The sequence below is a fragment of the Aplysia californica genome, unplaced genomic scaffold (assembly GCF_000002075.1).
Source record: "Aplysia californica isolate F4 #8 unplaced genomic scaffold, AplCal3.0 scaffold00007, whole genome shotgun sequence".
Classification (NCBI taxonomy): Eukaryota; Metazoa; Mollusca; class Gastropoda; order Aplysiida; family Aplysiidae; genus Aplysia; species Aplysia californica.
The window spans coordinates 2,973,090-2,988,330 of record NW_004797277.1 but is presented as its reverse complement, the minus strand read 5'-3'; the positions used below and the strand labels follow the sequence as shown (position 1 = coordinate 2,988,330).

General features: G+C 38.3%; 1 protein-coding gene across 1 annotated transcript in view; it reads left to right on the top strand.

Annotated features, from left to right (window-relative positions):
• LOC101848328 (transmembrane protein 106B) overlaps positions 1-8,381 on the top strand; it is a gene marked incomplete in the record, with an annotated part of 18,369 nt that extends 9,988 nt beyond the window's left edge. The window contains 4 exon segments of the mRNA XM_035969417.1: positions 680-845; positions 2,266-2,465; positions 4,331-4,384; positions 5,917-8,381. Coding sequence (XP_035825310.1) covers positions 680-845; positions 2,266-2,465; positions 4,331-4,384; positions 5,917-6,046 — 550 coding nt within the window.
• Positions 8,382-15,241: the final 6,860 nt, after the last annotated feature.

Below are 15,241 nucleotides of genomic sequence, written 5' to 3'. Positions count from 1 at the left end.
CAAAAAAAAAAGTCTATTGGGTACACCTCGGTATCCCACTCAACTCCTTATCTTCCCCAAAAGCCAATCCGTACTGAAAGGTGTACAGAGTGTGTGGGGCTTACTGTAAGCTGCTTAGGGTTTGGCGGGTCCTTCTTTATGTTTGACCGCCTTTGAACGACGCCCGAGTCCAAAGAAGGGCATGTCGAGAACTAGTGACAGGAATTCCAGAATAAATTAATGTCTTTCTGTAACCCTGTAAAAGAAATTAATTACATTATATTGTTTAATAAAATGTCACAGGAGTGGAAAAAATAAGTGTTAAAAAGAGAATAAAGAAAACAAATCAAATTAACCTGTCAGTGCCTTATTTATTTTTTGCAATTACAAAAAGGATGCATTTTGCGTTGACACATGTTTTTGTTGGGGTTTTTTTTCAATAAACCGTTTCCATTTTTGACAAGTTCTTTTCTGTATAGATTTTTATGTCTGACACATTACTTTGGAATTAAATTACCCTTTTTTGTACGAGATTCAGTTATGTAGATAAAAGTTGTAAAGTTTTTTGGAAAAGTTGTAATTTCTAATTTTTAATCACCCCATAGTTTTCCATTGGAAATCTAATATATTATGTACCCTGTACATATTTGTTATCCCCTCCCCCTCTCTTCGCCCCTTTCCTCTCCCGCCCACCCCACAGTGTGATGTATGTCGTGATCGCCGTGATCATCTGTGCCATCGTGGCCGGCCTCCTGGTCTTCTTCCTCATGCCACGTGACATCACGCTGAGCAGCAGCAGCCCCTTCCTCCTCTCACACCACGTGAACATCAACTCCACAGCCAACACCGTCACGCTAGATGTTGTGGTGAGTACACTCTAGCACACATTGTATTGTTTGTGATCACGTCAGCCAGGCCATTCTGCTCGATCTTTGGTTTGATGATGGCTGTGTGTGTGTGTGTGTGTGTGTGTGTGTGTGTGTGTGTGTGTGTGTGTGTTATAATAATGTGTGTGTGTGTGTGTTATAATAATGTGTGTGTGTGTGTATATAATGTGTGTATCTGCGCACGTGTGCGCAGTCTACATGTGCATTAAATTTTTGTGTGTGTTTTATTTCATATCTGAAAATAAGTATCTTTCCTGGTGACTGCTTTTTTTGGTTGTTGGTTTTTGGGTTTTTTTCTTTTTTCTTTTTTTTTTAATTGTTCAGATTTCTCAGGTAGTATTTGAGATGGTTACTTTTGTGAATGAGGAGTACACCAACTTCATTTGAGAAAGACATCTTTACAGTTTTATATAGCTGTAAAATGTAATGAACATGTGTTTTTAAAGCCTTCAGTACATATATAAGAAAAATGGGCGCAAAGTGTTTCATGAGATTGAAGTAAAAGGTCTTTCTTTAATGTAGAATATATAGCATCCATTTGTTTGCATCCATTTGTTTGTGATTATATTATTTAAAATAGAATTTAAATTCAGGAGACTTGGCAGGTGTGCAGTATTAAGGTATAACGACTATGAGTAAGGTGTCCCTGATAATTAGTCAATGTCCCTGATTCTGAGCAAGGATGTCCCTGATAGCCACAGAGAGGGGTGGGCAGCTATGCGCTTTGGTATATTTTGTATGTGAGAAAAGTAATTTGACATTGCGCACCATTTTCAGGTTTACAAGATGTAGCTCTTTGTTGATCATGGTGCCTGATCTGGGAAAGTTTTTTAAAATTGTTTTTTTTAATTTTGGTAAGTGTTTTACTGCGCTGGCTACTGCATCAGATCATATGAGCACGTGGGACACACCAAAATAAGCCTACTCTTATCTATTTTAGACCACCAGGGGATCTTTAACATGCACAACTTTCACACGAACCTCAGAGATTCTTCGCCCTTTTCCGAGAAGGCTAGGTGTGGATGGTTCCTACTAGAAGATCAGGGGTGTGGCTGAAAGACAGCAGTAATAAGTACAAGGAGTAGCAGTAGAAAGACTGCTGAAAGAGTCAGGAGCCTAGAGGAGGGGGCAAAGGAGGGTGGGGGCAGAAAGAGGAGACGAAAGCACACGACAGATCATTGCTAGAGAGCAGGAACGGAGGTGAAAGTGAAAGGAGGCAATTTTAGGGAGAAAAAAATTTCCGTTGCTACCCAGATTCGAGCCCGGGACTTTTGAATGAGAGGCGAACACCTTAACCTCTAGGCTTCGAGAGCGCCCCCGGGAAATTTTGCCCATCCCTGTTCTAAACTAAACCATAAAATAAAAGATAACTCACCCCCATTTTCCCTGCCCTCCGCAGCACCAGTTCAACCTGAGCAACTGCAATTTTGTGCAGGTGACAGTGACAGGGGTGTCATTAACAGCCAGATACTTCCAGTCAGCGTTGGGTAATGCCACCGCATACGTAGACAACCCGCTGGAGATAGAACTGAAGTCTGATGCCACACTCAGCGTACCCGTACAGATTAAATTACAGGATGCTCAGGGAACTACTTTTGTGTATGTTTTTTTTCTTTTAATGAACATACTGTATATGTTTTGTTACATTTACAAAGAATAGCGTGGTCAAAAATTTGTTGCACAACTTATCTCCAAATTTCTCTTTAACGGGTGAATCAATGTCATCCATACGTTGCACAGCAGTTTCTATCAATTTTCTTAACTTAATCATATTGTTTTTACAAAAATTGAGGCTAGATTATAAAATTTTTTCTTCTTAAATTTATATAAAATTCTATCACACTGAAAAAGGGATTGTTCACAGCACTTCCCACTTCTTAAAACACATTTTGTATATATGCATCATGCATATGGCCTATGTCACAGCTCACCTATGACACTTTTTAGTGGCGACACTTGTGACAAGTGAACACATTTTTTACACTAAAGGTTCTCAAAACATGGGTTCAATAAAGGTTGCGTCACGATTAGAAAAAAATGACGGACTTGCTGTGAACTTTTTAAAATCTGTAGAAACCACGTACTTGGATTTTTAATTAGCATTTATTAAGGACTTTTCTAGAATGTATTTTACAAAAATATTGATCTGTTAATACAAATTGATACAAGTCATTGTGCAAAAGTTGGAGAGTATGTATTCGATAGTTTAGGAAATATTGCAATAGGCTGCACCACGAATTTTTGACCCCACTATAGTTGGATGGATAGATGACAAGTAATATGGACATTTTTGTTTTTAAAAATTTACACTTAGATTAAGATTTACATGTAGTAGGATAGAAAAAGAAAAAGTTTATAAGAACATATTTTACAGTTTTACTTACAGTTACATCCAGTTGGATCGATAAAGAAAAGGCTGATGTGGGCATATTTTATAGTTGGTCAGGGTTGTTGTTTTTTTAACTTTTAGTGTCAGTTTTTGCTGGTGGGTTGAAAGAAAAGCCTCTGTAGACAAGTCATGTTTTGTACGTTAACATTTTTACTGAATCTTGTTGGACGGAGAGTGAAATTGCTTATGTGGGCATATTTTGTAATTTTTTTGCTTTTTTACAGTAAAGAGCTATGTTGTTGTTAATGATCCAGTAGCATTTGAGCGTTAACTCTTCTGCATGATGCCATTCTGTAATAGCTGCATGTCTTTTCTAATTGTTGTCTTGAGGAGTAGAGGCAGTGAGATGTGTGGTGTAGTTTGGGAAGAAAACATCCCCTTGGATCGGTTAGTTTTCTACAGAAGAACAGATGATGTTCCACTGTCTCTGAGGGGTAGTCACATAGTGGGCAGGCAGCAGACTGCTTTACTCCAATTCGGTTGAGATGTTGGTTGAGGGGCACATATTATTTTCTAAGTTGGAAGATTATGAACTGATCTTCCCTCCTTAACTCATTGATTGGATTGTTGACCGGTGGTTTATTCATGTGGTCATACATCATCCTTCCTGTCATACATGTGTCCCTTGCATTCTTCCAGTCTTCCTTGTGGTTTGCCTTGATCTATTATAGCTCTAGCTGAATGGGTAGAGGAAACACTATTACCTATATGGACATGTGTGCATATTTACATTACATTTAGATTTAGTTGAATGGGTCAAGGAATAGCTTGCATAGACATGTTCTGTTTATTTCTTTAGTTGTATTTTTTTAAATAGCCGAATCTAGTAGTTGGATGAGCAGAGAAAAAACTTATTTGGGCATGTTTGGTATGGGCTTATTTTTGGTTGTATAGTTACATCCAGCGTGATGGGCTGAAGGAAAAGCTTGGGCGCACATGTCTGTCTGTTTTATTACACTTACATTTAGATGTAGTTAGATGGGTAGAAAAAAAGCCTGTGTGGGCTTGATGTTTTTTTCAGTTACATTTGGTTGGATGGGTAGGAGAAATCAGCCTGCATGTTTTGTCTCCACAGAAAACGATGTAAAGCTCCATACAAGTGGGAGTACGAATTCTATCTGTTCTTCTCGTGAGTGTTGAAAATTATAGAGTGTGTTTGTAAATGATCTTAAAAATCTTCTTTGCATTCCCTTTCTAGATTTCAGTAATAGTAGTCGTAACTATAAAAAGTAATAATGCACTTTTTACCATCTTTAAAACTAACCTTATCGTAATCTTATGTAAACTATAGCTAACACATCATGTGCACAATTAATATTGCACTTATCGGGTGGTGTCAGCTTGATGGGATTGGGCAAGCGACTAAAAGAGTCTGTTTGTAAATAAGTCTTTCATATTTGTGTGTTGCTTTTACTTTTTTACACTCACCTTCATTTTGGATTCAAGGCTGTTTATCGTGGAAGTGCTGTTAATTCTGCTGGCATCAAGCTGAGCTTCAGTTCTGGGGACCCTGGTTTAAATCCCCAATGCAGCCTTCTGGAACTTTGAAAGTTATTTTTCCAGGCTCTCCACCTACTTGGCTTGGTTCTATCAGAGATGGATGTTACATCCAGAGGTCTCACCTCTTAAATAACCTTAAGGCGTTGAAAAAGGCATTAACGATTACTCTTGGACTTACGTTTTGTAAGCCTTTAGGGGAAGTGCATATATTCATGTTTGTTGAAAGTCATTACTGTTGAAGTCTCGATGAGATTTAGTTTCCATTATGTCGCTGTCAAGGTACTCTCAGTCAGAAAACATAAATCTGGCCCCAGTTTAATCAGTCATGAAAGAAGCAAAGCATATATGTAGGTCAGTCTGAAGACTTTTTGTGAACTGACCAGGTGGTTCGAGTAATGAAGCCTGGAAAGGAGAGAGGGAGAGAGAGACTTGAGAGAGAGAGAGAGAGAGAGAGAGACTTGAGAGAGAGGGAGAGGGAGAGAGAGAGAGAGAGAGAGAGAGAGAGAGAGAGAGAGAGAGAGAGAGAGAGAGAGAGAGAGAGAGAGAGAGATTTGGAAGTAGGGAGACAGATAGATCGGTAGAATAGATAAATAGATGAAGAAAGAGAGAGGAGAGGAGAGGGGGAAAGAGAGAGAGGGATACATGTACCAATCTGGGTGATAGTAAAATATAAAGCCTCTTGTCTTCGTGCATATCTACAGTCACAGCTCGCTTGTTCTGTTCCTGTGTCACAGTGCTTGCTTACTAACCTGGGTGGTACCGCCAACTACTGGGGCATAAGTAATTTTGGTGGGTGGTGGGGATCACTTGAGTAGTGACGTGTATTATTTTATGTCCTGCTGGGAAATGCTTGTAGTTGGGTGGTACAAACAAATTAGCTTCTTAAAGTTGACAAAAATAGTTGCTGGCCATAAATAAGTTGACGAGCCTGCCTATAAGACGTTGCACCAACCCCACTCTGACCCCCAGAGTAAACTTATATCTGAGCACAATTCTGAAAGGGGGGGGGGGGGGGGGATTCAAGCTACTTTTACCCAAACTGCCCTATCATGTACCTGTCATACTTTTCCTCACTAATAAATTAATATTCACCCATGTTTTATTCATGTTGCCAACAAAGCGTAGAGAGCTAACGAAAATGTTCACATTTTGTGTTTTCAGTGTGACTGTCAATTATACGCTGCTGACACAAAGCAACCAAGCCTTGCTGACAACATTCCAGCAAACAAGTTGTAAACCTACGACTACTTCCATGGACATTCAGGGAATGGCGTCACTTCCAACAACGTGAAATGGTGTTCATTTATAGTGCTGAAAACAAGTTGTGAACCTAACCTTGCTTCCTTCAACCATGTGAAATAATGGTCATGTACAGTACAGCAAACAAGTTGTTGACCTACTCATACTTCCTCCAACATTCAGTCTATGGCCACACTCCCCAACATATCGGTGCTGAACATAGATTTGTACTATTAATAGCACAAGCCTATAATGCTGGAGATTCTGATGGAGCTGAGCGTCTTGCACAGAGAACTGCATGGATTTTTAGTATTCATTTATTTACATTTATTTATAATGCTTACTTTTCATACAGAGAGAGAGAGAGAGAGAGAGAGAGAGAGAGAGAGAGAGAGAGAGAGAGAGAGAGAGAGAGAGAGAGAGAGAGAGAGGGAGTGAGTACTGGTATAAAAGAAAAACCACCATGGTCAAAGCCACAATTTCAGCTTTACCGAAATTCAAAACACTCTGCTGGACTGTGATTATTTTTGTCTATTGTGCCGCTTTTTAGAAAAAATGCTTCTACCAGCTTGTTTGGTTTGACAATTTTTCAGAGTGGACAATGGAACCCAGTTCACATGCTACAGACAATGATTTCAAGTTCATTATCTGATGGTTGTTACTTTATACTCTTTGTTCTTATTCATCAATCAAAATATGGACCACATGACCCAAACAGCCTGGTTGAACATATTCATCCAGCTGTAAAGGAAATGACTGTCTCTGTTGTGTGCTTTGTATGCGTGTTTCAAAGACTTGTAATCAGTTAATAATTAATAAATAACATTTGTAAAATGTTAACCCCCTTTCAATACCAAGCTCTATGGGCTTTACAATCTATATTGTGAACCCATAAAACCGTAGAACACTCAGAAACATTCTTGACCTCCTGAGAAGCACACAGTGCACACAGCTGATTAAGTTCTCAAACACCAACAGACAAGACCTTTTGTCTATAGCTAGGTACCCTTTCCTATATATGTGAAGTTAGGAAATTCGTATTAAATGATTTTCCCAAGAACACAACGCTGGACCCTATTGGGGTTTGAACGCACGACCTTGTGGTTGCGAGCTCAGCAGCCTAACCACGGGACTTTTGACGCCACTTGTACTACTAGACGGAGTACCGTCATGGCTGCCACTCTTCACTCTCTATGAAAACTACATGAAGTGTGCACACCATGAACCATGCCATTACACCCAGATGAAGAGCACTACCTCGGCCTATAGTGGAGTATGCGCAGCATGTTCTCTCCTCGCCCTTCATTTGAATCAAACTGAGTCAAATGGTGCACTCAATAACTCCACAGTGAAACAGAAATATGTCACTGTGCGTGATCTAGGATATTATACAAGTCTGTGCCTGAAATTCCCTGGAGTATGACATGATATCAAGTGGAGGAGGACACATGACGCCTCACATTGTAGAGCTGTTGATTATCAAGGAAGACTTAAGAAAAAAAGGCACTAGTCATAGAAATAGTTATAAGTAGGATACAGGTTTTTTTGGCGTGTTCATTTGGACAAGCATGGTTATTTCCCTGTGCAGTTATTCTGAAAGTGCCAAACTTTTTGTTAAATAAGAAATGCTGCCGAAATTGTCCAAGACGGCCGCCCAATTGTCAAGGAGAAAAGTGCTTATCTTATACAGGTGGAGTCTTGAACAGTGCTTTTATGATATACATGACAAAAAACTCAAAGGGGGGAAGTGGTTGTTTGTACAGGTGATTGTCTTGGACAAGTGGTCATTAGAGTTACAGCATGTTCGACTGTATTATGATGGGAAAGTGGAAAGCTGTGATGAATTCTATTTTTCCCTGTTTGTTCGAAACATTTTCATGTCTTTCTGGCTGGAGGGTTCCAGAGACGGTGCCAATGGTATCAATTTTGAATCTACTACTCTTCAATTGTGGTGATGATAGTCATTGATGGCTTGGGTCGCCTCTAGATATTTCATAATCATCATTATCATCATCATCAACATCATTTTCATCGTCATCATTCAGTATTTGAGACTGAGACACATTGTTAGCCACACAGTTAAAGTATTTTACCTTCATCTCCATGGTCGTAACTGTCATAATTTCCATTCAGTACCATTAAAATCATAATCGTTGTCACTATCGTTTCCTTTTCATTTTTTGACCGTAATCAAGTTGTTTATGTATGTTGTACCATTCACAAACTACATCATGTACAGTGCAGCTGACAAAACTGCAGCTGAATGAACCAATGTCTTGGAAGGACCAAGCTCCTGTCTTGTAACTTGACTGTTTATTATTATATTATTGGTTTGTTTAGTTTAAATAAATATGTATACACAATACAACTGTACATATATGTAATAACTTTGTGTTGACTCATTTCTTAAAGCACAAATGGATGGGGTTTGGTTAAGGAAGAGAGAAGGGGGGGTTGGCATAAAGATAATGATTAAAATGAAAAGTAAATGCTGGAAAAGGCGGAGGTAATATTTTGAAGGAGGGTACACTGTTGGTATGGTACATTAAAAACAAGCAATAATTAAACGTCGTGAGAACTTTATTGGATGCTACCCGTACGTCTTACATGTACCGGCAATAGTAATTGGATTCATCATCTTCATCATCATCATCATCATCAAGTTCCAGATCAGGGGCAGACATCGGCGATCATGGTTTTCCATTCATTTCTTTGCTCGGATGCTCTTAACCCCGTTACCCATTTGTTTAGGTTTCCTAAGTAGGTTAATCTGGGCCTATCCTTGCCTCTTTTGCCTTCAATTTTGCTAGTGAGAGCTCGATTTCAAGACCTTTATGTCTATTCAGGTGTCCCAAAAACTGCATTTGTCGTTTCCTGATTGCTTTTAACAGTGAGCTTCAAATACTTCAAATAGGATTATTGTTCGATAATTGCATGGAAAAAAAGAACTACAACAACACAAAACAATTTAGACTGGTGGAACAGAGATGAGACGTACGTAGAGAGAAAAATTAATGAAAATAGTAAGAGAGAGAGAGAGAGAGAGAGAGAGAGAGAGAGAGAGAGAGAGAGAGAGAGAGAGAGAGAGAGAGAGAGAGAGAGAGAGAGAGAGAGAGAAGGAAAGTTTGGTGATAAGCGAGCTTTTGTTTGACAGTCTGATGAATAGACAAAGGTAGGCCTTCTATTTAACTTATGGCGAGAAGTAGTTTATGTGAGGTGTGTGTGTGTTTTGTTGTTTGTCTTTTTTTTGGTGGGGGGGGGGGAGAGGTTAGCGGACAGGGGATTCTGTTTTAAAACATAAATCTTTCCTTTTCCCAGTAAGACTACTATAAAAATGGCGGGGGGGGGGGGGGGGGGGGTAAATAAATGTACAACCTGTACTATTTTGTTGTGGGCAGTCTGTCTCACAACACAAAACTTTTTTCTTAAAATGTTTGTTGTTATATAATAACTTTAATTCGTGCTGTTCTCGGAAGTCTGTTTTAGATTTATATAAAGTGTGTATGTTTTATAATATGATGTGGGCCAATGGCATTGAAAACTGAATAAAACACGTACCTGCGCCACTCTTATTTATTTATTACTTGGAAACCAGAGATACCGAGATGCTAGAAGCATGTCAGTATTGTCAGTTTGTCTCATGCCCAGTTTGTCACAGGCCTCGACTGTGCCAAGTAGTATGGAAGTTGTCACCGACACTCTTAAAATAGAGTAAATGAATGATTGATTGATTGATTGTATGAATTGAATTTTATTTTTCATTTGTGTTTAACGAAAGAACATTCATTGTTGAAATTTTACAGAGTAATTGTCCTGATTTGCATACAAAAAAGGAAAAAATATTGAGCAACACAAGCTGAATTGACATTTTAGAGGGACTATCTCTACACCACCACTTTGAAGGTGGAGAATAAAAAACTTAAGTTACCACTACAGTGTTCAAGTGCTGTAATTATGACTGTCATCAATACTCAAATACGTTATATGAAATTGTGACAAACTGGGCAGCCCCCGATGCGGAGGCTAATTATCGACGTTGTTGAAACAATCTGTTAAAAACTGTTAAAAACGCTGTTAAAAACAATCAGGAAACGACAAATGCAGTTTTTGGGACACCTGAATAGACATAAGGGTCTTGAACATCTAGCTCTCACTGGCAAAATTGAAGGCAAGCGAGGCAGGGGTAGGCCCAGAACAACATACTTAGGGAACCTAAACAAATGGGTAACAGGGAAAGATCAGGGAAACGTGGCTTTTCTGAGAGCATCCGAGCAAAGGAATGAATGGAAAATCATGATCACCGATGTCTGTCGCAGATCTGGCACTGGATGATGGATGATGATGTTGAAACATATTCTGTTTTGGAGAGTTGAGTGCTTATTTGCACTTCGCCACGTTCGGCATTCTCAGTAGGCTAGGCCTAGGTTCTATTAGTATTACATGTACTGCGTCTTTCTCGTTCACTTTAGCCTAGGCCCTTAGTTTCTATTTTGTCATTGGATAAATTATAAACTATGTGCCGGTACTCTTGGGAAAAAAACAGACCTCTGTCCTAAGAACCCCTGTGGATTTCTGCTTAAACTGAGAGTGATAGGGCCAACATACATGTAATTCTAGATTCTAATGTGATTCGTTGGATCTAGATTCTATGTGATCTGTTGAGACTTTCGTTGGATTCACTTCTCAGTCTCTGCATTCGGCATTCAGTAGGTCTAGAACTAGAATATAAATTCTACTCAGTGGCAGTGTTGCTAAGAACTAAGAAGAAGGTAAATTATATGGGAATGGTCACCTCACTTGGGGTACACATAGCCCAAATAATTAATATCACCTATAATGTTGTCAAAATTCGTGGCGCAGCTATCATAAAATATCTCTTCAATGGGTGAATCAGTGCCACCCATACTTTGCACATCAGTTTGTATCAATTTGTCTTAACTTAGTCTTATTTATCCAAAGTTATTAAAAATGATTTTTATAACTTCATATAAAAATACTATAAATCTCCGTGACGCGAAAATGGGATTGTAATTTGTTCACAATACTTTTTGCTTCTCACATACATTTTGCATACACATTATAGCCTACGTTTCAAAACTCACCAAACACACTTTTTAGTGACAAAACTTGTTACGAGAAATTAATTTAATAGAGAACACTTTTTTTGCGTAAAGTAGCGATTAGGGGAAAAAAAGTGACGGTATTGCTTTTATTACTTTTATAGGCTGTGAACATTTTCAAATCTGTAGAAACCACCCACTTGGATTTTTAATTATTATTTGTAAAGGAATTTTCGCGAATGCAGCTAACAGGTGCTTACAAAAGTATTGATCTGTTTAGTGAAATTGATACAAAACATTGTGCGAAAGCTGGAGAGTCCATGCTCGATATTTGACAATAAGTTGCGCCTCGAATTTTTGATCGCACTATAAAATAAAAGGAGAATATTGTCGAGCACTGTTGGTAGCCCATCATTCCAAGATCTCAATATATTCTCACAACGGTACTCCACGTGCGTCCCCATTTCTTATGTCTCTCTCAGAGTCAGAGGGCAACCACAATTCACAGACATCAACCAGGAAGTCAGAGTCTTGGGGTTGTTGGTTGTTTGTTTGTTGTTGTTGTTGTTTTTTTGGGGGGGTTGTTGTTTTTTGTTGTTGTTTTGTGTGAGTGTGTGTGTTGTTGTTGTTGTTTAGCGGCGCTCGCAACTGCATAAGGTTATATGAGCGCTCGGGACACATTAAACATTTTCAGTTGGTAGGAAATTTTGAATTTTTCCCGGGTGGCGGCCGAAGCCTACCCTTAGTCTTATCAATTTTGGACCTCGAAGAGATCTTTATCGTGCACAACTTGCACTCGGGACCTCTGAGATTTTTGGCCTTTATCCGAGAAGGATAGGTGTTAGATCATACCTCCATAAGATCAGGGGTGTGGCTGAAAGACAGCAGTAAGATAGACAATGATAGAGCCAAGGAGTAGCAGTAGAAAGGCTGTAGAAAGAGTCAGGAGTCCAGAGGAGGGGGTAGGGACGTAAAAATATCTTCTTTTTTTTAAATGTTGGTGTTTCAAGAGCACTCAAACTCAAAGTTCAACACCCACTACATTAAATACAAGAGTTACAAACAACCCGTGTCTGTGTTGTTAGGTTGAATGATTGAATGTCAAGAAAAAGAAGTCACCATGATGGTGGCACGATATTTCGTGGACTGCAAAGACAACCAGCGTCTATGGTGTAGCGGTTTAACACTTTGCCTTCTTGCGCAGGGAACCGGAGTTCGATTCCCGAGAGGGAGACAATTTGAATCTCGTGTTCTGGTTATCTGTTGGGTGTTAATCCCTGTCAACCCGGGTTCGACCTGACAGCCTAAATGATCTAAATTGTGTTGATGGTGGCGCACCCCCCCCCCCACCCCACCACCTTTACATTTAAAGAACATTTAAGATGCTTCAAGAGCATTCAAAGCTTAACACATGTAGCCTACCCATCTAATTATTTCGAGAGAAAAGAAGATTCTGTGAAGATTAGGTTGAATGTCAGGAGAAAAAAGTTGCCATGATGGCGACACTACATTTCATGAACTATGAACTAAGACAAGAGCAATGTTGGAAAGAAGTAGAACAAGAAAATAATACCAGAGAACGTCCTCTCACCATCAGCTCTAGTTCTAGGTGTTACTACAAAATGAAAAATACATTTAAATAAGAAAAACAAGTCAAATTATTACAAATCACATTTTATTTGTCACAAAAAGCAGCTCAACACGCAGCCACACAATTCAAAAGGCACCATACGCCATACAAATCTGTCACTACACCTGAAACGTGGCAATATCCTCGGCCTTCATTGAGGGGGAAATGAATAAATGCAGTCAGAGACGAAGACTGTCTCTAAATTGAAAACTCTATGAATATGGTCATGGAAAAATCTATAAGACAAATGTCGGGCTATCATGATATAACGAATTAATTGTGTACAGCTCACCCAACAGGTGTAGAATCGCCCAAACATTAGCACAAGAGACTAATGGGAAGTTACAAAACAACGATTCGTAATTTACTATCTTTAATCATGACGTTTTACAACGTATGTACATTTTCAACAAATTGACTTTCAGGTTTAAGGATCTCCTTTTATAAATTATAATTTTAATTTCGTTAAATTATTCATTAAAATTTATTTATTTATTTATCATTTATTTTATTTCTTTGTCGATGCACTTTTCAAATACCCCAAAAGGCAAAGTTTAAACCAAAATGCTTTCAACGTGTATTACTTTTGCTTCACAATGTATATTTTTTGCCATTCTGATGTCTAATTCCTTAATTCATCAAAGAACATGATACACATTGATTAAGGTAAGTTTTCACAACGTGATATTTGTCATGTTTCTCAAAGGACAGCTTTCTTTCTGCCACATCATCTCGTTGTCTTTATGAAGTCGACGATGAAAAGAAGAAAGAAAAACTGCTCATGAAAAACGACACACATGTTTGAAATCATCAAGCCACTCTTTGCTTTTCTCCTATATAGGCACAAAGATTAAATAAATTGTTACTCAAGGTTTGGGTAGAGCCTTTCTATTTTTACAGTAAATTATCTATTGATGAAAATAGCCCATCAGTCCATAAAAACCCAATGAGTCTCCGTAAGTGAAATTTGTGAGAGAGACAGTCTGATTTTCTTATTAGATACATAACGCAGTCTATCGCGTCCAAGACTTTCAGAAATTTCAAGAAAGTTGAAATCTTTACATTCCTATCATTTAAAAATAAATATGTTTTCCATCAAGTTGTCTCCAATCACTAAGACAACATTGTGAGAACACGACGAGCAGAGGCCCTAAAGAATATCTATCTGTTATCTGTGTACACGTAGCCTATTGAACTGAGTCTTCTCAAACGGATTCATTCAACTATCACAAGTTGATTAAGGTAAGTTTTCACAACGTGATATTTGTCTTGTTTCTCAAAGGACAGCTTTCTTTCTGCCACACCATCTCGTTGTCTTTATGAAGTCGACGATGAAAAGAAGAAAGAAAAACTGCTCGTGAAAAACGACACACATGTTTGAAGTCATCAAGCCACTCTTTGCTTTTCTCCTATATAGGCACACTGTTTAAATAAATTGTTACTCAAGGTTTGGGTAGAACCTTTCTATTTTTACCGTAAATTATCTATTTATGAAACTGGCCCATCTGTCCATTTAAGTGAAATGAGTGAAAAAGACAGTCTGATTGTCTTATTATATACGTAACTCAGTCTATCACGTCCAAGACTTTTAGAAAATTAAAGAAAATTGAATATTTACATTCCTTTAGTTTTAAAAAAATAAAGTTTTCCATCCAGTTGTCTCCAATCATTAAGACAACATGGCGAGAACACGACGGGCAGAGGCCCTAAAGAATTTAAAGTTATATCTGTTATCTGTGTACATGTAAATCTACTGAACCAAGTTTTCTCTAACGAATTCATTCAACTATCACAAGTTGATTAAGGTAAATTTTCAAACGTGATATTTGTCACGTTTCTCAAAGAACAGCTTTCTTTCTGCCACATCATCTCGTTGTCTTTATGAAGTCGACGATGAAAAGAAGAAAGAAAAACTGCTCGTGAAAAACGACACACATGTTTGAAGTCATCAAGCCACTCTTTGCTTTTCTCCTATATAGGCACACTGTTTAGATAAATTGTTACTCAAGGTTTGGGAAGAGCCTTTCTATTTTTACAGTAAATTATCTATTGGTCAAATTAAATTGGCCCATCTGTCCATAAATACCCTATGAGTCTCAGTAAGTGAAATGCGTGAGAGAGACTGTCTGATTGTTTTATTAAATACGTAACTCAGTCTATCGCGTCCAAGACTTTTGGAAAATTCAAGAGAATTGAAATCTTTACATTCCTTTAGTTTAAAAAAATATGTTTTCCATCCAGTCCAGTTGTCCCCAATCATTAAGACAACATTGCGAGAGCATAACGGGCAGAGGCCCTAAAGAATATCTATCTGTTATCTGTGTACATGTACTGAACTGAGCCTTTTCAAACGAATTCATTCAACTATCACAAGTTGATTAAGGTAAGTTTTCACAACGTGATATTTGTCATGTTTCTCAAAGGACAGCTTTCTTTCTCCCACATCATCTCGTTGTCTTTATGAAGTCGACGATGAAAAGAAGAAACGAAAACTGCTCGTGAAAAACGACACACAAGTTTGGGGTAATCAAGCTGCCCACTTAATAATAATTATTCT